This window comes from Rattus norvegicus, chromosome 19, assembly GCF_021556685.1.
Source record: "Rattus norvegicus strain SHRSP/BbbUtx chromosome 19, alternate assembly SHRSP_T2T, whole genome shotgun sequence".
Taxonomy (NCBI): Eukaryota; Metazoa; Chordata; class Mammalia; order Rodentia; family Muridae; genus Rattus; species Rattus norvegicus.
This window is the reverse complement of record NC_141552.1, coordinates 14,669,405-14,693,067: the sequence shown is the minus strand read 5'-3', so window position 1 is coordinate 14,693,067 and position 23,663 is coordinate 14,669,405. Positions and strand designations below refer to the sequence as shown.

The 23,663-nt window shown below is 44.0% G+C and overlaps 2 protein-coding genes and 1 pseudogene across 9 annotated transcripts in view; 1 reads left to right on the top strand and 2 right to left on the bottom strand.

The window, feature by feature from the left end:
- Window positions 1-292: 292 nt before the first annotated feature.
- On the bottom strand, window positions 293-1,417 carry LOC147998831 (DNA-directed RNA polymerase II subunit GRINL1A pseudogene; annotated as a pseudogene).
- LOC134483120 (uncharacterized) overlaps window positions 601-23,663 on the top strand; it is a 37,378-nt gene continuing 14,315 nt past the window's right edge. For 6 of the 7 annotated variants that reach the window (XM_087595453.1, XM_087595457.1, XM_087595452.1 and 3 more), the window contains exons 1-2: window positions 601-645; window positions 21,513-21,671. The gene's annotated coding sequence lies outside the window, so the exon portion shown is untranslated. Of the gene's footprint in view, window positions 646-10,655; window positions 10,754-21,512; window positions 21,672-23,663 lie in introns of all 7 variants that reach the window. The other variant, XM_087595459.1, reaches the window with a different exon arrangement.
- LOC134483118 (disks large homolog 5-like) overlaps window positions 12,020-23,663 on the bottom strand; it is a 44,975-nt gene continuing 33,331 nt past the window's right edge. For both annotated transcript variants that reach the window (XM_087595508.1, XM_087595506.1), the window contains 4 exons: window positions 15,338-15,497; window positions 14,025-14,168; window positions 13,230-13,392; window positions 12,020-12,514 (listed from right to left, as the gene is read on the bottom strand). In XM_087595508.1, the coding sequence (XP_087451634.1) occupies window positions 12,485-12,514; window positions 13,230-13,392; window positions 14,025-14,168; window positions 15,338-15,348 (348 nt within the window). In that variant the 5' untranslated portion in view covers window positions 15,349-15,497 and the 3' untranslated portion in view covers window positions 12,020-12,484. The remainder of the gene's footprint in view (window positions 12,515-13,229; window positions 13,393-14,024; window positions 14,169-15,337; window positions 15,498-23,663) is intronic.

The window sequence follows — 23,663 nt, the reverse complement described above, 5'->3', positions numbered from 1 at the left end:
ATCTGATAAGAATACGAAGAAGGAAAAAGCAGATATCTTAAAGAAAACGTGTGTTCTACTCACACTAAAATATCAGACCAATGCACAATATACTGCAAAACTGTAACACAATACGGCCAAACACAATGTTCAAATATTGAACTGTTCAAGCATGTGAAGATCATCTTCTGAAAGACAAACTGGGTTCTTATTTTGTAGCTACCTTTGTGTAACTTGAACTACTGTCCCTCAACAAGGTCTGACACTCTTGGTACTTGTTAGGAAGTTTGATGAGACAATGTAAGCTCAACAGTCAACTCCCGGGATCTCCCAGCGCTCATTTTCAGCATTCGTCCGAGGACTGGGCATCATCTTCATCCCTCACTTCTCGGTATCTCCCTGAAGACTCCCCTTCTGGATTGTAGCTCTGGATTGTAATATTCAGTCTCTCGGATAGTTTCTGTGCTGCGAGCTTTGCCCGCATCTCCTCATAAATCTGCTTCTGCACTTTCTGCAGAGCCAGCTACTCTTCTACGGAGAGCAGCTGTGCAGGCAGGTGGTGGAGCAGAAGAAGGCGAGCTGCTGTGACATCATCAAGATGCTGCCTACCCCTGTGTCGCTGCTCTTCTGAGGAAGCAGGAGACTGAGCCCTCTGACAATGACTTGGTGAGTCACTCTGTTGTGTGGGTAACACATTGGTCTTAAACTTATGAGGAGGGGGCACTGGGTTTCTAGCTCGCATTTCTATCACTGTCATGTAATGAGGCTTCTTAGGAGTCTCACTCTGCAGTTCTGGAAAGTTCTCAGTGCTGGTGTTTTCTTCTGAGGGTTCAGTCTGGTCTGCAGTTGTGATCTTTTGCAATTTAGTGATAAACAGACTGTTGACGCTGCTGGAAACCTCTTCCGCTTGACTTGAATGCTGGGGGAGATGTTCATTAACTTCAGATGGGGGAGCCTGGGCTGTGATGCGGACAGATGGGCTGGTACTCACTGTGCAGCTAGTCTCCAAAGTCTCTTCATTGCCTTTGTGAGTGAGCTGTGTAGGTTCCTGTGTTTCTGAGGTTGTTTTAGATGATTCAATGTCTACTGACAAACATTCAGGAACTAATGATGAAGTATCAAGCATCAGGTCAGAATTCTGGGCCTTGTCTATGTCGGTATCAACTCTTGTGGATGCTTTATGCCTTAGCTTACAGTCAACACTGACGGGATGAAGTAGTTCCGTTCTCCCTCTGACCTCTTCACTTTCTGAAATGGCAGCTTTCAGTTTGGCAGTGGTGTCTGAGATCTTTTTACCTTTGTCGGGCAATTTGCAAATGAATTTTTCTTTGCCCAAAAGTCTCTCCTGGCGCCTCAACCTCTCCCACAGCTCCGCCAAACTCTGCCGCCCCACGTCCTCAGGAACTGGGGGCTCAAAGCCACGGGGCAGGGAGCACATTGTGCATGGGCTGAGGCTGGCCCCGCAGGCAGGGTTCCCCAGCAGGGCCCATGGAGGTCGCAGGCTCCATGGAGGCAGCAACTCTGGAGCACCTGCAGGAGTCGCCATTTTCCCGGAAGAGCCGACAAAATTGTTTAAATTGATAAGAAATATATGTTGGTCCATAATCAGTTTTAATTTTAGAAGGCGGTCCCATAACAGCAGAAGTTTCCAATAGATGCTGTATAACATGAGTAGTGCGTACTCCTGGCAATGGTGTAGCCCATACAAATTTTGAAAAATTATCTATGCTTACATGTATATATGAAAGGCGACCAAACTCAGAAATATGGGTTCCATCCATCTGCCACGATGTATTAGGTTGCATTCTTCTGGGATTAATTTCAGATGCAATACATTTTATAAGTGAAGGCTTACAAATAAGACAATTAGCAGTAATTTGTTTGGCTTCAGAATAGGGAACCTTATATTTAATATGCAAATATCCTGTATTGGCATGATTATGACTGTTTTCTTCTGGGGTAGCAAATGCCACTAATTGATCTACCATATGATTGCCATGTGTTAAAGATGCTGGCAATCTTGAATGTGATCTAATATGTGTAAAAAATATTCTGGAGCTTCAGAATAACAATAGTCCTTTAATATGTGAGAATAACATTTAATATAGGCTTAGATGTAGAAACAACAGCAGTTGCAATATTCTGTACTACTCCTACAACATAAGCTGACTCGGCTATAATATTTTTACATCATGAGTAAAATCCGGCAATACATTACTTACTGCTAATACTTCATTTTGTTGTACTGACCCAAAAGAAGATTCTTGTCCCCAAAATTAATCTTTGGTCCAATAAGCCATCTGTCTTAGATCTTTGGTCTTGGAGCCATCTGTAAACACAGTAAGGGCAGATGGTAATGGGTCAACAGAAATTAGTGTATTTATCACATTTTTTTTTGTTTTCTTAAGCAATCCCAGAATTTACTATGGGGAAAATGAAATTCAGTATTTCTAGTGTAAGAAATCATGGCTAATTGAAAAACTTCAGACGTCTGCATTAAATATTCCACTTTATTTTTGCTTAATGAGAAAACAAAAGCAGCACAATCATATCCCCACATTGTAACAGGTCTTTGTATGCCTTGCTGAATAATTAAAGAAATTTGTTCCTCATATGTTGTTAATGTTTTGTTAAAGTTAAATTTAATATATATCCATTCTAAAGGCAGCTCATCTTGAGCTAAAGTGCCTATAGGATATTCAAGAGTATTTCAATATATAATTTAATAACTCTATCTGGATCAATACGTGCCAAAAATGCATCTTTCCATTTTCAGAGAAGATATACTTACATGCCTTCATATAAGCATTAATATCCCCAGTCTCCTTTATAGGTAATTATGCTCTCCTATACTCTTTATTAGCATTTTCAAAAGCAAGCATTTTCAGCAGTTGTCCTCTAGCTTCCACTCCTACCACTGTTCTTTCCATTGTTAATTTTAGTATACATAAAAACTTAATATATGGTTCATAGAAAGTTACTGCCTTTTTCAACCAACCACTATCATCCTTTATAATAAGTTGGTTGGGCCACACCTTGAACCGATGATAGACATTGTCCCAGGATAGACATTCTTTATCAGCAGGTCTCAGGGTAGAACTGGATATGTGACCCTGTGCTATAGCACTGTCCAGAGTGGTAAATGCAGCTTCTGAAGAGGAATGCAGGCCTGGCCTCTAGACCTCCACCTTCCAGGCCTGTCTGGAGAGCCTGATGCCCTGGCAAAAGAGACTCCTTCTCTCCAGAGGAGCATTGCAGTCAAATGACATCTCAGTGATGAAAACTATCAGTCCCCAAAGGCATGCCACTGAGCAGAGATAGCCTCAGTCATGCACCTCGGGCCATCCCCAGTTCCTCATGTCAATAACTCAACCTTTCATGAACTAGATGGCAATGCTTGAGGCAGGATGATCAGTAGTTTACTGGCCAATCTGGTCTCTATGACACACTCTCCCTGAAATCGGAGCCAGTAGGAAATTCAGTATGAAAGCTCTTTGTAGCCAAGCTCAACAACCCGGTTCAGAGCCTGGGACCCCACACGGTAGGATAAAGTGACTCCCATGCTTTTTCCTCTACCTTCAATATTCATGCTTTGGAATGCACACCCCTACAATGAGATCAATACACATGGAATAAAAATTAAACATAAAAATTAATGAAGACAATGCAGACAAGGTTTAAAGGATCCTGGGAGTCCTCACTCTGCACTTCCCTTTCCTTTGCCTTGGGAACAGCACCTGCACCAGAGACTGGAGACTTCCTCCAAGAGAGAGAGGAGAGATGCACTGTTCATTCAGCTGGAGAGCTGTGCAAATACCAGAGCCACCCACCTTTTCCTGACAGTGGGAGCTGGGCCCAAGTGTGGGCTGCTCCTACTAGAGGCACCACAAGAAGAGGACCACCTTCCTCAAACCTTCCTGGAAGTCAGAGCACTGGCTATGGACTTCCCTCAATCCTCAGAGGACTCTCTTTCAGCGATGGCTCAGAGCCTCTTAGGACAGAGAGGGACCAGAGCTTCCCCCCAAAGCAAGATCCCTGTCTTATCTGACAGGTATGAGGGCTTAGGAATGGGACAGAAGATGTGACAAGGTTACATGTAGCACAGGGGCTAGGTTAATAAAGAAATCAAAGAGGAAAGAAACCTGGACGATTCCTCATCTGTTCTTTATTGCTCTATTCATAGGGATGAGGTGGCAGTGTGGGGTAGAGGACTTGGACACAGCACAGCCTTCTCTGCTCATTGTTAGCTTTGTAGGCTGCCTGGTCACTGTGACCAGCATATTTTCAACTGTGCCATTCTACTACCAAGACTGACACAACTGGTGACCATGTAGCAATAGTACTGTACTGACTTAGGGACATTTGGAATCACACAATGATCATGTGTCACAGATGGGTTTCTTTTTTTAGAAAAGGATTAAAACAAAAACTATTTATTTTGTCCATATGAGTGAGTACACTGTCCCTGTTTTCAGACACAACAGTAGAGGGTAGAAGATGAGATTAGAAATGGTTATAAGACACAGTGTTGTTGCTGGGAATTGAACTCAGATCCCCTGGAAGAGCAGTCAGTGGTCTTAACCACTGAGCCATCCCTCCAGCCCCAGTATATTGTATTTTCAATATTGTTTGTTTTTATTTCTTTTCTCACCTATGACTGTATGGCGTTTCTGTGAGTACAGGTACTCATGTGCTTGTGTAAAGGTCAGGGACAACCTGAGCACAAGTCCTCACCTTCTACCTCTCGTCCATGGCTGTGTATGCTAGGCTAGCCCTTCCCCCTAACCCTAGAGACTGTCCACTTTAGGCTCCTATCTCCCTGTGGGAAGTGCTGGATGACAGACACTACTGCATCCAGGTTTATGTGGCTTCTAGGGACCTAAACTGTTGTTGGGCTTGTTCAGATGAAAATAAACACCATTTCACAGCCCTGGCTGGGCCAGGCAGCGCACGGGTCTTTGCTGCTCTTGCAGAAGACTTGAGTTCAGTCTCCAGCACCAGGGTCAGGTGGCTCACAACCACCTGAGACTCCAGGTCCAGGGACTTCCAAGCTCTTCTGGATCAACCTACATGGCAAAAGCAGGGCTGGGAGCTGGAGGCTTCTGGTGTTGGCTTCTCCCTGCAGTAGGGGGCAAATCATGGGCATGTGAGGTAACATGGAACCCTGTAATTCTACAAAGTCCAGAGGCTCCTGATTTCCCTCATGGTGCCCCAGAGCCTGCTCACCACACATGGAGGCTTCAGTAACATGGCCTTGTCCTGACCTGTGTGCACTCTGCATCCTCACTCTCTACCCCCTGCTTTTCGTGGTTGGAAGTCTCAGGAGTAGGAGGTGCCTACCATAGGCCTCTTCTCTCAGCATTTCAGCATTTTACATTTTATGTAGTTTGTGGTGTTCCTGTGCCATGATATGCACATGGAGAGCAGAGGACACAATGTGGACTCAGTTCTCTGCTTTCACCCATGATCAAACTGAGGCCATGAGGCTGGGTGGCAGAGCATCTACCTGCTGATCTGTACCCACTTGACCTTCACCAAGCATCCTTTGCTGTACACAGATATATCAGCCTGTGACCCTCATCATCCAGACTCTTATGAAGCAAACCCCAGAGGTGTGGAGCTCTCACAGTTAGCCAGGGCTAAAGGGGAAGGCAGCAAGCCCTTCAGGAACTCTAGAAAAATGTCTATACTGGGACTAAACTCGTGCTGCCATGTAGGGCTACATTTTTCCTTTAAAACAGAAGGATGTGTGATGGTGGTGGCACAGGCCTTTGATCCTAACACTTGGGAGGCAGAGGCAGACAGATCTCTGTGAATTCTAGGCCAGCTCCCTCTACAGAGCTAGTTCCAGGTCAGCTACACAAAAGAAACCCTGTTTCCAAGAGTAAAACAAAGAAAGATAAAGAAAGAAAGAAGGGAAGAAAGAAAGAAAGAATTTATATTTTGTATACAATGAGATGCCTGCCTGTCTATGCCTGAACCATCATGGTAACTATAACTCTTGTCACATCTTCATTAATTCAAATACTGAAGGCCAAATGGTTAAATCTTAATGACAATACAATGAGGTGGGGGTGCTGAAGAGATGGTTGGTTTAGTGGCTAAGAGCAGAAGACCAGGGTTCAGTTCCCAGTGCCCACATGGTGGCTCCTATTAGCCTGTAATTGCAGTTCAATGGAACGTTCTGGACTTCATGGGCACCAGACATACCACATGGTGCACAAGCATGTATTAGGTGAAACACTCAGGCCCATAAAAATAAGTAAATAAAATATATGGTTAACAGACACTGTGATTCAGGAAATTCTTAGTGACTTTGGTTATCATTTCTCTCTCCTGGAGACCTGTCCTAATCATGGCTCAGCCTCCCTGGCTTCTAGGACATTTCCTAGCTCTGTGGAGCATGAAGTACTCAACACCATAAGCCAAGCATTGCAAATTCACTGCTACACCTTCTCCATGGCTGTGTCTAAAGGGAGAGACTTGGAATCCCACAGATGCAAGGCCAAACCTGTTGGGCTATGTGAGCCCAGCCACCCAATAGTCAGATCTACTCCTGTCCTTGGCTATGGCATGAGGATCTTAAGACAAATTAATCTGAAGGATCTCAACAGCTATGCTGTTACACCTCTCATTGCTCTGCCCAACCTACAAGCTCCTTTACTGGCTCAAATTCACACCCGAACTCCTCTCCTGCCTCAGCCACCATCAGCTCTTCTACTCCTCTCCACCTGTGCTCTGAATAATCCACACTAAGGTGGACCATAACCTCTTGTGGACTTCCAGACGTATAGTTGTGATTACTCTTCATTTGCTGTTTTGTATGGGTAGGCGGGTTCCTCTAGTCTCATGCAGAAGAACACTGCTCACACATTTTGGATCTTACAACACCCTCTTGATTGAGAATCCTGACTAATGATTGACTGAGCCTTCCATGCCTGAAGTCACCCTCTGTCTCCCAGTCCAAGATGAGAATCCCCACCCTAATCCCATTGTGTCCAGTTTCATCTCAGAAGCTAGGCTCTGCACTACTCAATATCATTTGTATCTTTGTCTCTAATTTTCTGTTAAATCGTTCCTCTCTTCTTTAAAACAAGTTCATTTTGTTGTTTATTTTTTGAGAAAGGGTTTCTCTGTTTGGCCCTGGCTATTCTGACATACTCTCTGTAGATCAGACTTGTCAGGAAACCATATATCTGCCTGCCTCGGCCTCTTAAGCACTGGGATTACTGGATTGTGCCAGCATGTTTAATTAAAAATTAATTAGTGGCAGTGCATGTTGGCACATGCCTTTAATTCCATCCGTTGGGATGGTAGAGGCATTGTGAGTTCCAGGACAGCCAGGGCTATAAATTAACACCTTGTCTCAAAGAAAACAAGCCAAAAATGAAACAAAAATGTTGCAATATGGTCTTCAGTATGTAACTGAGTCTGTTCTTGAACTCTGAATCCTCCCACTTTCACTCAGGTGCTAATCAGCAGGCTTCTGTCTTGACTTTCACTGCGCACTCAGGGCTGCCAGGACTGTTACCTCTCCCAGTCTAACTCCTGACTCTCTCATCAGCATCATCACAAAACTCCTGCTAAGAATTAAGGAAACCTGAATTCTAAGGAACAGTCGGAGCTCCAGTATTTCCAAAGCTCACTCTAATAGAGATGGATCCTATGCTACAGTAAAATGGTCATAGCTGGAGGTCTTAATTCCAGGACTTGGGACAGAGGGGTCGGAGGATCTTGAATTCAAGGTTATTTTTCTGTTACATTGTTGCTCAAAGCGAGTTGGGCTGCTACAAGATAACCTGTCTCAAAACTATACCAAACACACCTAAAATGAAACAGAGGAGTTTGAGTGGGCACAGATGGGAAAGCTCCGCACTTTATGGCTAAGCCACCTGCTGCCAGCACCAAAGTCCATGCACAGCCCCGATTCTGAGCTGCCTCTGGGACCCTGCTCAGGAGAATGCACCAAAGTAGCTCAGATCCAGGGCTTTTGGTCTAAGAGGAATTCAGGCAGTCACACTTTGGATGCCAGTTCTCCAGCTCAACTGCCTGTCAGCCCAGGATCTGGTCTTAGTCATGGCTTGGCACCCCTAAATTCCTCCCAGCTGTGCTCTGAACTCACCCTGTGCCCCGTTCTGATGAATCTGCCATTCTCCATGGGAGTAGCCTCAAGAAGTCCCTCACATCTGAAGCACCACTCTGAGTGCACTAAATACTGCAGGGGAGGGGTGTGGCCAGCAGAGCACCCAACCCTTTCAGCTGTAGAACATTTAGAGTTCTAGAGTGAGCACTGCTGTGCATTGTGGAACTTAAGCAGTATCCCAGCCTTGGCCTGGGAAGAGCCGCTGACACCCACACTTTCTGGAGTGACATTGTCTCCTGAGGATAGAGTCAGATCAGGAGCAGCAACTGATGTTCACCAGAGACAAACTTTCTTCACCACCTGCCCATGCTGGCCCTAGGATCTGGGCTTTTTGGCTGACATGAGTGCTGAGCCCCCCAGGTAGATGGGTTTTCAGGGGTCAGGTGGTTATTGTCACCAAAGGTATCCACAAGGATAAGTCATACTGTACTAATTCCCATATTAGATCCCTTCTCACGGGTCACAGAGGCCGTGCTGGGTCCTAATTGTGGACCCAGGTTCCTGCGCACTTTTGAGGAGACTGGTCAGGGAGCAGGCTTCATGACATTTTGTTTGAATTATTTTGGGGGATTTTATTTTTACTGTTGGGGACAAACCTAGGGCTGCCATGTGCTGGGAAAAGACTTTGCCACAGCTGTAGATCATCCCTAATTATAAACTCCTAAATTCTCCCAATCCTGGAACTTTCTAGGTCCCTCACATGATGTAACCTTTGGGGGATTCCTCACATAGAATCATGGGGTGGATTGCATCCCAAAGAGAGACAGTGGGAAATGTTCCCCAGTGTCTGCCTGTGGCTGTGGTGATGAGAGTGCTGACCAGTGGATGGCAGGGCCCATGTGAAACCCTTTTGGTTTCCACTTGAGTGGAATTTTCACCATGCTTTTTTTTTTTTTCTTGAAACACAGGTTGCCCTGGAACTTACAGTCTTCCATCACTCTGACTCAGTTTCCCATGACTGGGCTCACGGGCTTAAATTACTATGCCCATCTTTGTTTTTTTTTGTTTTTTTTTTTTTGTATTTATAAATCTTCTAAAAGCCAGAAGGATCTAGAATTTAAAATTTTGCGGTCCAAGGCATTTCCAACAGGGGATTCTTGACCTAGGAGTATCCAGACCAGTTTTTATTGTGTGGGTACTTCATTCCCAGAACAGCTTATGTTTGACAAAGAGTTCCAAGGTGTGATGTCAGTGGGCATCAGGCGGTGTACCAAAGAGCAGCACCAACTCAGGTTGTAATTCAGGCTGGAGAAACTTACTAGGACCCTGGTAATCCTAGCACCCTGGGGCCTCACATGTCCTTAATCAGATCTGGCTATGAATCAACTGCTCTTGAGGGTGGATTGGAATTCTAGTCACTGTGAGGCAAGAGCATTAGGATCCTACAGCCACTCTAGGCTCCATAGGAAGACCCTGTTTCAATAGTAAAAGGGGTCACCTGCGAGTTCTTACTGTCTTCCCTGAGGCCTTCCTACTGGAGTTAGAATAGCTGTCTCACCAAGTTGAAGTAGAGGGCAGAATGTTGGTGCCTTCTATAATGAGGACTAGTGACAGATAGTCTATGGAAATTCTAGAAAGATCTACAGGTATTTATGTCCTGTGCATGGGAATTGCTGGCTTCCCTGTGTCCTTTGCCTTTACTTTGCAGTCCATGGGGCACCTGGGAATGTCCCAAAACCAGGCTGCACACAGGGCTTGTCCCATGATTCTCACTTGCACCCAGTGCCTGCCTGATTGTCATAAGTCTGACAGAGCCACTGTATGCTCTCCTGACACCTGCAGAGAGCAGTATATGGGACCCTACAATCCCCACACTGCCCATCAGTGTCTACAATGTCCCTATATGGCACTGAGATGGTCTAAGCTCCTTCCCGCCTATATGCTGCATCAGAATCTGACCATTCCTAATTTCCTCCTCTCACACCCACACTAGAAGCCCTGTACCCACACTAGCCCCAGCTGGCCTGTTGCCTACTGACATCTCATGGACTCTGTCCCAATCCCCTGCCCAGCCCTGACCTGCCCTGCCCCAGTCCCCTGCCCAGCCCTGCCCTGCCCTCACTCAGCTGACATTGTGGAAATCTCAAGACAGTCACTGGACAATGGCTGACACACTTGTCTGAAGACTGGAAATGTTTCTCGATCTTGGAGAGGAAAGAAGGACCCTCCAACTACACTGAACTCTAAGGAAGTTTATTCAGGTGAGGGATGACAGGGACTGTTTTGTCTCATGTCACACATGACAGTAGAAAATATCCTAGGTATTGGATGCCGCTGTTAGCATTAACAGAACAAAACACATAGTGTTGAGTAGGATAATAAATTATGAGTAGGATTAGAAAACCCCAAGCCTCTTCCAGGTCCTAAGAGGGCAAAAACTACCACCAAACATAGCATTAATGGGATAGGTTGGTTAAATCTAGTTACTAGATTCTAGTGTGATACCTATGACCCTTTTTGTGTCATGCTCAGCTTACAATGACTAGAGGACCTAAGCCTGAGAGTCACCAATGCCTCTCCCTTGCTTCTCCAGCTGCTGAGCATTGAAAAGCCCTAATGGGACAGCATCTGTTTGCAGACATACTGGATTATTCTTCTTCACTTTATCTCTCTGAGTCACCTCCACTCACAGTAAGTATGTTTAATTCCATAAATTGGAAATGAGGCACGTGGAACATATACTTTCTCAATACAATCACAGATTTCCATGTAAAAGGTGAAACTGAACTGTCCCACCTAAGTCCTGGGCTTGCACAGACCTGCTCTGGAAAAGAAACATGTGGTCACAGCTGCAGTCTGCATTCACTATGGATGGTCTTGAGGTCCTCCCTAAGCTGCATAGATTGAGATAATTATCTTGCTTTCTATCAAAAGAATTCATTATGCCAAGTTGGCCTGTAGAAGGATGCTAGTCTCTTCTGTATTTCAAGAGATGTGCTTAATGTATATAATCATCGATAGTAAGTGAAAGATCAGTTTGGAATTGAAACCGAGTGATGCTGGAGGGTGATCCTGAATGCACAATGAGCAGTGGAGGCACCAGAGCCCGGTGTGGATGCCTAGCAGGCTGCCACATTGAGCAGGCACTGCTCAACCACCTGTACATACACATCTCCTGAGATCTCTCTCCTTAATTGAAGGTGATCGTGTCCATCTAGTATAGCACATGCCCTGGACGGACAAAAGCTACCTACAGGAGCTGTGGTGATGAATCACAGGTTAGAGCATCTGCTGCTCTCTCAGAAGAACCACATGGTCCCTAACAATCATCTACAATGGGGAATGCTATTCCCTCTTTTGGATCATAAGGGAAATGCACTCAGGAGTGGCCCAGACATACATTTGAAAAAAAAAAGATCCATTGAGTTAAATGATAAAAATAAATATAATCAGCAACAATAAAAAACACAGCATATGAATGATCAAGTGAAACAGCACCTATAAAAACCTATTTCCCAAAATGACGTTGATGGTCATTATCTTTGTGGTTTAATACTAATGCTGTATTGTAAGAAAAACTGAGGCACATGGTTCTCCATTAGGATTATTCTATATTCCTTTGTGAAAGTTGTCATTTTTCTGCAGCTCTACAGGCATGAGTGTGTGTTACTCAATATCTGGTGCACACAGTCAATAAGGAATGTGTGTTGTAGACTGATATAGACTAGGATGAGCAGAAGACATGACAGCATGGATGCAGTATGGCAGTGATTACATCATAAAGTGTGTGTCCATAAAAAAAGTCACATTATCCACACAAAAGACACTATCACACTGTGTACCCCTTGGTGGCTTTGAATTCACTGGACCATGTAAAGTTCTATATATATAGCTGTTAGTTCTAAGTCTACAGGAGGGGAAAGGACCCTTGAATAAGATGGTCTTAAGAGTCAAGAGTTACAAATCAATTTTTATTCATAAGGAATACATTTAACAAAAAACAGGCATAAAATGAACAACTAAAATGGTATAAAAATGAAAAACAGTAACAAGAATATATAACTATGAAATAACAAAAAGAAAACTTCAATGAAAATCATAACCAAAAACATTTCTTAACAGCATTTTCTTAATGAACATTTAGAAACACAGTTGTAGTGCTGTTTCTCCTCTAGGACGTGAGATGTCCAGGTAGTCCCCTCAGTTGTCTCTCAAATGGTGTTGTCGGTATGAGAAAGGAGAAAGACCTCAAGGAGATAGGCTGGCATACGGATACATAAATTTAGGGTCTCTATACATTGAGGAAATTATCTGAGAAGAAGAATATTCCCCCAAAAAGTCTTTGACTGTGAGGATTGTCGTCACAGGGAACTCTTGAGAGAGAAACTCATTCCTCAGGGGGCTGTCTTCCTGGGATCCATGCTATGCCATGTCTCCTGCAGTTCCTGAGACCTGGGAGGAGAAGGCAGCTATTAAGACACTGATTTGGTGGGGACATGCATACCAGCTGTCAAGTTGCTGCCTTCTGTCCCCTCAGCTGCATTGGACAGACAGCACTGATCTTTTCACTGAAATCATTGCTGATATCTCTGCAGGCTGAGGAACATCACCAGCAACCCTCACAGCACTGTGGGAGAACAAGCTGCTCCTCAGACTCTACCAGTGCAAACCAAGAATGGGGAAATGGGGAGAGACCTAATTGGGGTGCAGGAAGAAAGGAGATGGCCACATGATACCCAGATCAAAGCCAATGACCAGGACTCATTTGCCATTTGCACTTGGTTCTTATCCCTACAAGGTGCTTCCAACCATCACATGACCCCTGTATGACCTTTGTCACACGACCAAGAACTCGTTCAAAACTCTTCATAGCATCCAATCTGTGATAGGGAGATGCAGTCATGTGATATGTTATTCCTCTGTCACCATTTCTGGACTGCAGTTTCAAAAAGGGCAGAGAAGTATAATTGCCCATAATTCAGTTTCTGAAGAGTGGTTAACATCCCAGAATACTTGTGCATAGACAGAGCAATGAATAACTCTATCACATGAGGTGGGTGACTGACTGGGTGTGGGGAGATTAGAAAGGTGATAGGGGAAGCAAAGATGTATCCAATAGGCAAATGGTATCAGACATTGTTAATCTGACTCAGCTGCTTGTTCCTACCACATTTTGCTGGGTCTGGAGGTTGCTGGTCTTCTCCTGTTCGTCTTCATCATTCGGGTTCAACTCAAACAAATATCGCTGTACCTCCTTGCTCTCCTGCTTCAATGTGACCAACTTCTTCTTCATACATGCCTGGTCCATCAGGAGCCGGCTGTGCAGGTTGCTGGAAACACACTCTGCATAGTAAGATACTGAAGCCTCTTCCTCCCATTCCAACTGCCAAATCCCACAAACTCCACCAGGACCCAGATTCCCATAAAGACTTCATAGAATACATCTCCATACATGTAAGGCTGCTGCACAAACAGCAAACGGCCAATCCAGGGAAGAATAAATTGTTTCTGTGACCCAAGCACGAATAAGAGTCCATGTCTGTCCAAAAGAACAAGGGATCTACAACTACCCATGAGAGCCCAATGCATCGGGACAGCATCAATTAGTAGGCAGTAAACAACCACAAGAGGACAGTAGAACCAAGGGAGGTCATGCAAACCATGTGGTCCCCACATTGAGCTTTGTTAAACCTGGTATGACCCCAGAGGCCCAGGTTGGCCTAATAACACTCTGATGCCTGAATCTGTGTAGTTCTATCCAGAGCCTTCTAAAGATGCATAGACACTGTGGTGATAAATGACAGTCTCATATGGAACTGAAACTGAGTCCAAAAGACCCACGGCACAGTGATATTTAAACAGCAGAAGAGATGGGCCCAGAGCTGCAGACCCCCCGGTCCAGAACAAAGAGAGGCAGACATGGCCATTCCACAAGTGATGGGCCCTTCTGACCAGTACTTACCGATAGAAGTTAATCTCCTTCTTGAGCTCCTGAAATTTCTCACGATGTTCAATATTCTTTGTGTCTAAGTTGTGCAGTAATGACATGACCTCTTTCTCCTTTATCTTCAAGTTTTCATAAAATGGATTTGGCCTGAAGTAGGGGCTGGCCCCAGGAAGATAGAACCCAATGAACATCGAGGTTTAGGATTATATGAACTCAGGCTGTGTCCTGTACTACCCCAGCCCTGGAAGGACACTTTCTGAATTCTACATATTTGGATCTTCTTCAGCTTCAGAAACTTGGAATTGTGTGCCCAGGACAACAGAAGCTAAGCACCCAGATAAAGGGTTCCCTGGCTCACTTTTTTCAATCAGGAGGGCTGGATCTGCATTCAAACCTGTTATGCGGTCAAGAGCCTAGGCCACAGAGCTTACCCAACCACACACACACACACATACATCCAGAAACCTCTGATTTCATTTTTCCTGTTTTGACAAGTGGAATGCTACAAGCCGAATAACTAATATTCTAGAGGCAGACAGTAATCATAATTCTGGAGATGAGACCAGATATTGCCACAAACTTATAATCTGCTCAAGGCATACAAATGTATAGACAAATGTGACCACACAGGCAAAGAACTGTACTGTTGAAAGTGGGGCTTCCAAAATAACGCACTTACACCTCCATGAAACTATTATAAAGGTAAATCCTGAGGTCAAAAAACAGACCCCTAAATTCCAAGTGTGCAGGGACATAGAAACATATAAAAGTTGTACATAGGCATGCAGACCTGTGCACACACAGACACACAAACTGGGACACACCCACAAGAAAAGAAAATTAAACAGACTCAGAGAATGAGAAAGAGAGACAAATATGGAAAGAGCACAATGAGAATCATTAGAAATGTATGCACCATTACTGTCTCAGTGTTTAAGGCACACAGACAAGAAGGAACAGGCCAGAGCCTCAGGCCTTCTAGTTAAGCATGGAGATGAACAATGTGGGACCTGTTACCTAAGGGTGCTGCCATGAGATGATAGCGTTCAGTCACCTTCCTAGCAAGTACAAACACTCTCCACAAACTCACAACACCTAGAACCTTGCAAAGCTACCACCTGTCAAGGGCTATCAAATTGTACACTGGGAACTCATGCTCCAGTGACTTTATCCCTGAAATCTTCACTCAGATCACAAGTTCAGATTTTCAACAGGCTGAATCAGAGAGTCCATTTTCAATCTCACTCCTCAGTAAGGGTCAGGTTCTGAATCTCCTCTCTATGGGAGATGAGGTTTAGAACAAGGTCTTTGTTTGGAGCAATGCATACCTCTTACTCATGGATCCCCCTGTCACATAAAGGAGGCGATCTGTCAGCTCATTTCTCTCCTTGGTAGTTAGCTCCAGTTCTCTATTCAGCCTCTCCTCTTCCTCGTTGGCCTGCACCTTGTTTAGGACATTTTCAGGGGATGACGTCTGTCTGCGGGCCTCTGTAGGTAGAAGAACACAAGTGAACCCGCATGGGGCGAATGCATAGAGCATACACAGACCACAGTGAGGTCCAAACAGGAGAACATGCTTGGAAGCCAGTGTCACTGCAAGGAGTTTGGTCTATGTGTAAGAGGCATCCTAAGTGGATCACAGTTCCCCCACTACTATATAGAGACCAAGAGATGTAAGCAGCCAGGTGTTCCCCATGCCTGTCCACACAGGCTTACAAGTACCAGAGAGATGCCTTCTCCAGGATTATTATCAGGTAAGCAGGCTACAACCTGGTTTCAGGACCCTCACCCCTCTGGTTTCAGAAGTCAGATCATCAATTCAGCATCCACAATGACTTGATTGATCAGGGATACTCAGATATCCTACACTGTTACTCTAGTCCAATAACTTTGCATTAAAAAGTCATGTAGGGGGAGGACATGGTCAACAGACTTATTAATTCCCCCTACTGAAATGACAAATGCCCCAGAAGTGCCAATAGGTTACAGGCTCTTTCTCTACCTGCTCCATATAGTTTGGCTACTGTAGAAAAATATCTGCCACACAGAACCTCTATTATATGAAGGTAAGATTGGCCCCGTCACCCGGAGGTATTCAGAGGAGTTCTAAGAATATAAGGTCATGCCAGGAGCACAGTTCTCTCCCTCTTACGACTGTCAGATATTCACTGAATTTAAAGAAGCAATGAAAGTGAAGTACATTGATGCCCTGTTTAATTCAGAAAAGTTATACCCTCCATGCCTCCTGATGGTGTTATTATATCAATTTAACATACCAAATGCACTGTAAAAGTAAAGACTAGAAGTTCACCCAATAATAGCATAGGCATTGCCATATCCTCCATGTGGTTATGGAGAAACTAATGATGTGAAAACCTTGACTTTCAGGAATTGTGATAATCATGGAATTCAATATCTGTGGAGATGTTCCAGTGGTTGTGGCCCATTACTAAGAAGGCCAGCAGAAGACCCCCACACACACCCCTGACAGGAAGCTCAACATACACTGCCCAGAACTTACTCCACATTCCCCATGTCCTGTGTCCATCATTACCTTTAGGTTTCGTTTGCTTCACTCTAGACTCTTCTCTATCAACATCAACTCTCCCAAAGTGCCTACAAAGACGGGCAAACATGTCTGTGGATATATCCTTTGGACACTAAGAGAAAAAGTAGGGAATTGGTTGTCACAACAATACTGGTGACATCACAGGGATTCCAAGAAGTCTCTAGGAGACAATAGAATGTCCACGAAGGGACGGCTGATGTCATGGATAAGAGACTTTGCCTTCTTGCTAATGTTCTCCCTGTACTGAGCAAAAGCTGATGTGCCCTTTTCAGGGGACTTCCCTGTGGCATAGCCACTGAGCACCACATGATTCCAAAGCCAAATTTGGCTCTAGGCTTGATTGGAAAAACCTAAGTCATTGCTATGTATCTAAATGAGTGCTTCCTCCCCAATCCCTGCACAGAAATGTTTCATCCTACCTCAAATTCTCCTCAGTCAGCAATATTACCCATTAATGATTACTGAGAAATCACACCAGTTCCTATAAGTAGTCAAAGAGGTCTCCTGTCTCATCATGTGCAGGTGCATGAAATCAAACCCAGAAATAGCCTGTAGGGTAGGTTGTAATGTGGGTGTGTGTTATAGGTACAACCTGAAGCCTTGTGCTTAACATTTGACAGTTGCCACCAGATTCTTCAGGAGAAAGAATTGCATTCATTATGGTCCTGGCAACAATGTGGTGATCTGTTAGGAGAGGAAACTGAAATATTGGATCCACCAGTGAATGCACCCTCAGGCTGAGTGTGGGGCTCTCCTCTTTGCACTTAAGTTACCAAAGTAGGATTGCTTACAGGCCTCTCTAAGCTATAACGTGTGATTTCATCTGAAAAATAAAAAGGTCAGCAGATGTGTGGGGGGGGATGCAGCCAAAGGAGTAGGACAAGCCTAGAGACATAACTCAGTGGACAGAGTAAGAAACAAGCATCTTCACTCCTGTTTCATGGATCACCCCACAAAACACAAAAGCATCTATCGTACTAAAAAAAAAAACCAGTTATTTTATTGAATGCATACACTAATACTGTTTACAGTATTAGTAGCAAAGCTCAGATTTTGGGGGCAGATCCATGACTTGAACTATCTTCCGGAAAACATATAAAGCAATAAATAAATAAATAAATAAATAAATAAATAAGAAAAAAACAGAAAAATAAAAAAACACAAAAAGCACAAGCCTCTCATGTGAAGTTACAGAAGAGTGATCCAGTGGTCGCTTCTGACCAGGCCATTTTAGCTATGACAGTGCATAGTGACCCTTAATTTGATGGGTCTTATATAAAGCTTTGTGCAATATTGTCATTTTAACAAACCTCATCCAGAACATACATAACGACACAGGATATGATTGCCATGTCCTTGCTGTGTATCAAGTTATTTTTCTGTGTCCTTGATTGTCAGGCATATTACAGCAACAATCTGAGATGGCTGGTAGACTTGGAAGAAAGTGGATATGAAAGATCCCCGTTTGATATCAGTACAGCCATTTCTTAAGAATGAGAATCCTTTAAGCTGGCCCTCACTTAGCCCCGTGACATTAGACAATAGACCAGAAAGTACAGAAAGCACATTCCCACCCACTCTCTAGGAAGCTGCCCGACCATAAGAACAGAGGGTACAGAACATATTTACTGCAGGGCAATTACAAGACAGGAAACATCTCTGGGAAGCTGACTGACCACTATAGAAGTAAGATGTCCTTGGTACTGAATGCAGCTGTGCTATAGGCTGACATCGCTATAACCTTGTCCTGGGAACTCCAGAAGAGAAACACCTGCCAAGACAGATATCCTTGATCCTTGTCCTGGGAACCCCAGGATAAGAAAACATATATCAAGTCAGACGTCCTTCCTACAGAAATAGCTACATTGATGTGGTTAAGGCCTTATCCCAGGAATTCCAGTATGAGAAACATCTGCCTAGTTATCCTTGGCACCGAAATAGCTGAGCTAATGAAACTGTGTGATCGTAAATGACTGTTTAAGCTGTACATTTCTGTTGTTCGAGGCTCCTCACATCCCTCCTGCGTGTGGACCGTGTCGAGCCCCAGTGCATTGGTATCCCAAAGTAAACCTCTTGTTTTTACATCAAGACTGAGTCCTGTGTGTTCATGGGGTGGTGATTGTCCTCAGGACTGGAGCGAGAGTCTCCTCTGTCTGAGGGTCTTTCAGATAAAGCTATAGTTGTGGGTTACACACCTCAGCTCTCATTGGCTAATGCTGTCCTCACAGTCCTTGGAGGCCCCTTTGTAAGACGACCTGTTGGAAAGTGGAAGCAGCTTTATTTGAGCTCAAAGTGAACCTGACGAGCAACGTAGAGAACAAGATGGGGTAACTGAGAACCTGTCTAAAACCAGCACAGAAACCCACCCTTCATTCAAAGCATCATCTACCAATTCTTGAATTTTTACCATTCTCTGCCAACCAGTCTTTCATTCAGGAAAGGTAGAAAAGAACTGGAAATGATCTTTGTATTCTAAGGACCTCGATCTGTCTTTCCTTAGGTCCACGTTAAGAACAAATGAAATGGGTATCACCATCTGAATAACTTAGTATCACCTACTCAGCATTTCTAGCCTAATACTGTGCCTATGGCAATCTCAAGCTTCCCTGAGTGTTGCTGCCCCAGCAAGAAGAATGAAGAACTGAGGTCAAACCCCAGTGAACCTTTCAAGGGGTTAGAAGAAAGCCATCAGAGATACTGCACTTCTTTGTCCTTAGATTAAATCAAGATGATACAACGTGAATCTATTGGGCTATTCAACCATACATCTTCCTCACAACCCCACCTATCTGAGTTCATTGCTTGGCAGAATTCATGCCCCACCATCCTAGATATTTCTTGATTCATTGCTGCCAAGGGCCAGGTTTCCTGAGTTTTGTTTTTTATAGAATTGGGTGTAGGCAATCATAGTTGCCCTCTGTAAGAAATGACAAATATCTATAATAACTGACCACACTGGACTTGTGTATACAAGTACAGTAGTGGAAAATTCAGCATAACTGAGGAGTGGGAAATCACCACTGTGTCCTGGCCTTTCTCTGCCCATATCACAGCTCACAGGCAGCTGGGGCAAACCTTGAGTTCCTCTGTAGAAACAGAGTGATGTTGAATGGACACTGAGCAGGCAGAGCAACACAGCTGAGGCAACTCAATTCCAGCAACAAATGCATTATTTGTTTCCCATCTTAACAGCTCCCTTTGAGGACTTGTCCCCACACCTAGCTTAAACACAGCAATTTTCATACATGCCCGCCTGCTATTTCATATTGTTGCTGTAATACGCCTCCACATCATAGATTCCAAAAAAGAAAGAAAATAAACCTGACACTGAGAAGGGTGATGCGTGTCAACATCTAGTGTGTTGGGGGCCCAGGTACGGTCACAAATAACCAGGACACAGGGGATGCAGAGCAAAGGCAGATGCAACTGCATGCAGCTGCAAGCTTATTAACCCTTATATAGGCATGAATATGCATTACCTCACTTTCCCTTTTGGCAAGATATAATAAGTTCGTTATTCCCATGATACCAGGAACGACTGAGGCAAGACTAGGCAAAGAAGTGAGACTAAGCAAAGGCTTCTCCTTAAAATATCTGTATAGCAAATCACCCCTCTTCCTAGTATCACAATATACTTGTCATAACCCAGAGAGCATGAGAGCCGCTTCCACAAAAAACGGACACAGTACAGCATAGAGTAAGGTAAAGTGAGAAAAACATTTCCTTCTCAAGGGCAGCATTGCAGCCCCTGCTTGCATCTCTCAGCCGTCTTTCCTTGATCCTGTCTGGGAAGTGTCTCTCAGTGACTCCTCAATTTCACTCTTTGTCCTTTTGTTTTAAAAGTAACACTTTCTATAACATAGCTAAATGTCCTTGAAGGGGTTTAATCATGCAAAAAGAAAGCAATATAATATATAATGTATGCAACCTTTAATGAGTGTATCTATTTTCTTAGGGGTATTTTTCAGATACCTTCCCAGATCTGGATTTAAATTTGGTAATTGTTATCTGGAATATATATTGGTTATATATTCCAGTTTTCTGGCGTAAAGTCCTCGGGAGTAAGAACTAATGATTTTGGAATTTGCTCGGTGTCTATTGTTATGGCCCTCATTTCATTTCTGATTTTTAAGTCATGTATTGTCTCTCTTGTGCATTGTTAGTTTGAGGAAGGGGTTGTCTCTCTTGTGGATCTTCTCAAAAAAAAAAGAGGAAGAAAAGAAAAAGACAGCTCTTGCTTTCCTTGACTTTGTATTTTTCTCTTTGTTTCTAAAGGCTTGATTTCAACCCTGAGTTTATTGCCCTTCATCAGATCCTACCAGACTGTCTATGGGATGAGGCTTTGCCTCCTCTTGGTAACAGCAGCATGGAATAAATGAAGCTTCTGCTGATCTCTGTTGTGGTGTTGCACATCACAATCTCACCGAAAACCATGCATAGCCTGGTTTTAGGCTCTATTAAAGCAGCCAACTAATTCAGTGTTCCCTGCAAGGTGCCATGGAACAGTAGTAACATAATTCTGCATGCACATCGACAGGTTTCTCCACGGTCTTCTGGGTCATCTGATAATAATTTATAGTGAGTTCATGGATGAACACACACACAAACATACACACACACTTTAATGACATGGTGCATATTCTTTGCACACCAAAAATAAAGTGAGCGTTACTGAAAATGCACCAATAATGGAATCGATGGAGGGAGCTGTGGGGAAGCTGGGGCTTAGAGTTACTTAAAAGACCAGATGCAGATTCGCAGATTCTCCTTCTATTGGAGGAGAAACTTGATAGACAATGTGGTTCTTTATTTTCTTTCTCTAGAGCACACAGGACTAGGGTGGCAGCTAGGGCTTTGAGCATGTTTGGCAAGTACTGTAGCACTGAATTAAATCCTAGGGCTGGAACCCTATTAATCGTCTACAACAATTACAGGGCAGGCTAGATGACGACACTCAGCTGACAATGTGGACATCTCAAGACAGTCACTGGACAATGGCTGACACACTTGTCTGAAGACTGGAAATGTTTCTCGATCTTGGAGAGGAAAGAAGGACCCTCCAACTACACTGTCCTCTAAGGAAGTTTATTCAGGTGAGGGATGACAGGGACTGTTTTGTCTCACGTCACACATGTCAGTAGAAAATATCCTAGGTATTGGATGCCGCTGTTAGCATTAACAGAACAAAGCCCATAGTGTTGGGAAGATTAATAAATTATGAGTAGGATTAGAAAACCCCAAGCCTCTTCCAGGTTCTAGGAGAGCAAAAAAAAAAAAAAATACCACGAAATACGGCATTAATGTGATAGTTTGGTTAAATCTAGTTACTAGTTTCTATTGTGATACCTATTGTCAGTGCCTGCGCTGACAGTGTGTGAATATCGGGTGTAGGTTTGTGGGGTTGAAAGAAAACACGTACACGGGTCACCCCTTTTTAGCGAGTGCCACCAAGGCTTTACTGAGATCTCCTTATATACCAGAGGCAAAAGCCATGGAAAAACAACAAGGCAGGTGAAAATCCCCAACCAGGAAATTAGGACAAGTCTGTGAGGTGAAAGTTCCAGCCCAATCAGGGGCATAAACAGCTTCTTAAAAACAAGAAGCAAGAAAGCTCAGTGGGGAGGAAGGGTGCCATGGAAAATCCCAGCCCCAAATCAGGGGCTAAAAGCAGCTGTCAAAGGTGTAAACAATTTCTTGCTATAGCAGGCTGAAAGGCTCAGCGAGGGGGGAGGGAAACACCAAGGTAGAGCCCAACAGGAGCCTTCACTGGTGGCTCTAATGTTTCACTTTCCTCTGCCAACTGGCCTCCACACTGTTTCTAGGACCATAATGATTGCAAGTCTTCCTCCTAAGGAATTTTGTGTCAACCATTGAATGCTAAGCACAAGGCTTCATGGGTGTTCCCCTAACACACACCCATGTTGCAACCTTCCATGCAGGCTATTTCTTGATGTGATTTCAAGCACCTGTACATAATAAGACAGGAGAACATTTTGACTGCATATTCAAACTCGTATTATTTCTCAGGAATTTTTAATGGCTAATATTGGTGAAGAAGGATAATTTGAGTTAGGATGAGACATTTTTTGGGCAGGATTTGGAAGGAAACATTCATTTAGATGCATAGGAATTACTAAGGTTTTTATAATCAACCCTTGAGGAAAATTTGGCTTCGGAAGCAGGAGGTGCTCAGTGGCTCTGCCCCGGGAAAGTCTCCTGGTAAGGCCACCTCAGCTTATGCTCAGTACAGGGAGAACATTAGCAGGGAGGCAAAGTCTGCTCCCCACGACATCAGCTGTCCCTTCTTGGACATTCTATTGTCTCCTAGAGAGTTCTTGGCGTCCTGTGCTATGTCACCAATGTTGTAGTGACAACCAGTGCCCTAGATTGTCTCAGTCCGAGTCTGGCAGATACATCCTAAGACATATTTTCCAGTCTTAGAAGTGTTTTGGGAGGGGGGATGTCGATTGTGGAGAGACTAGGGTGAAGGAGTCTGACCTTTCATCTCAAAGAAATGATGGACATAGAAAGTGGTTCTGGGGAATGTGGAGTAAGTTCTGGGCAGTGTCTTTTGAGCATCTGTGGAGGCGGGGGGGAGGGATGGTTGGGGTCCTGCAAGCTTAAGCTGACCTTTCTAGCAATTGGCCATAACAACTGGAGCATCTGCAAAGGAATTGAATTTCCATGAATATCACAATTCCTGAAAGTCATGGATTTCAGAACATTAATTTTCCCATCCCCAAAGAAAGGATATGGTAAGGCCAATGCTACTATTCTGTGAACTTCTGGCCTTTACTTTTAAAGTGGATTGGTGGCTTGCTTTTTGTTTGTTTATTTATTTATTTAGTTGGTAATATTATTTATTGCCAAAGTCAAACATCTGGGTTACATCCTGGGACCCACATGACAGAAGGAGAGAAATGGCTCCTGAAAGTTGTTTGGTCATGTGCTGCACACACACACACACACACACACAGACACACACACACACACACACACACTCACACACACACACTCACACACACACAGACACTCACACTCATCACACACAAACTTTTACGCAATAGTAATTTTTCTTAGAGTCT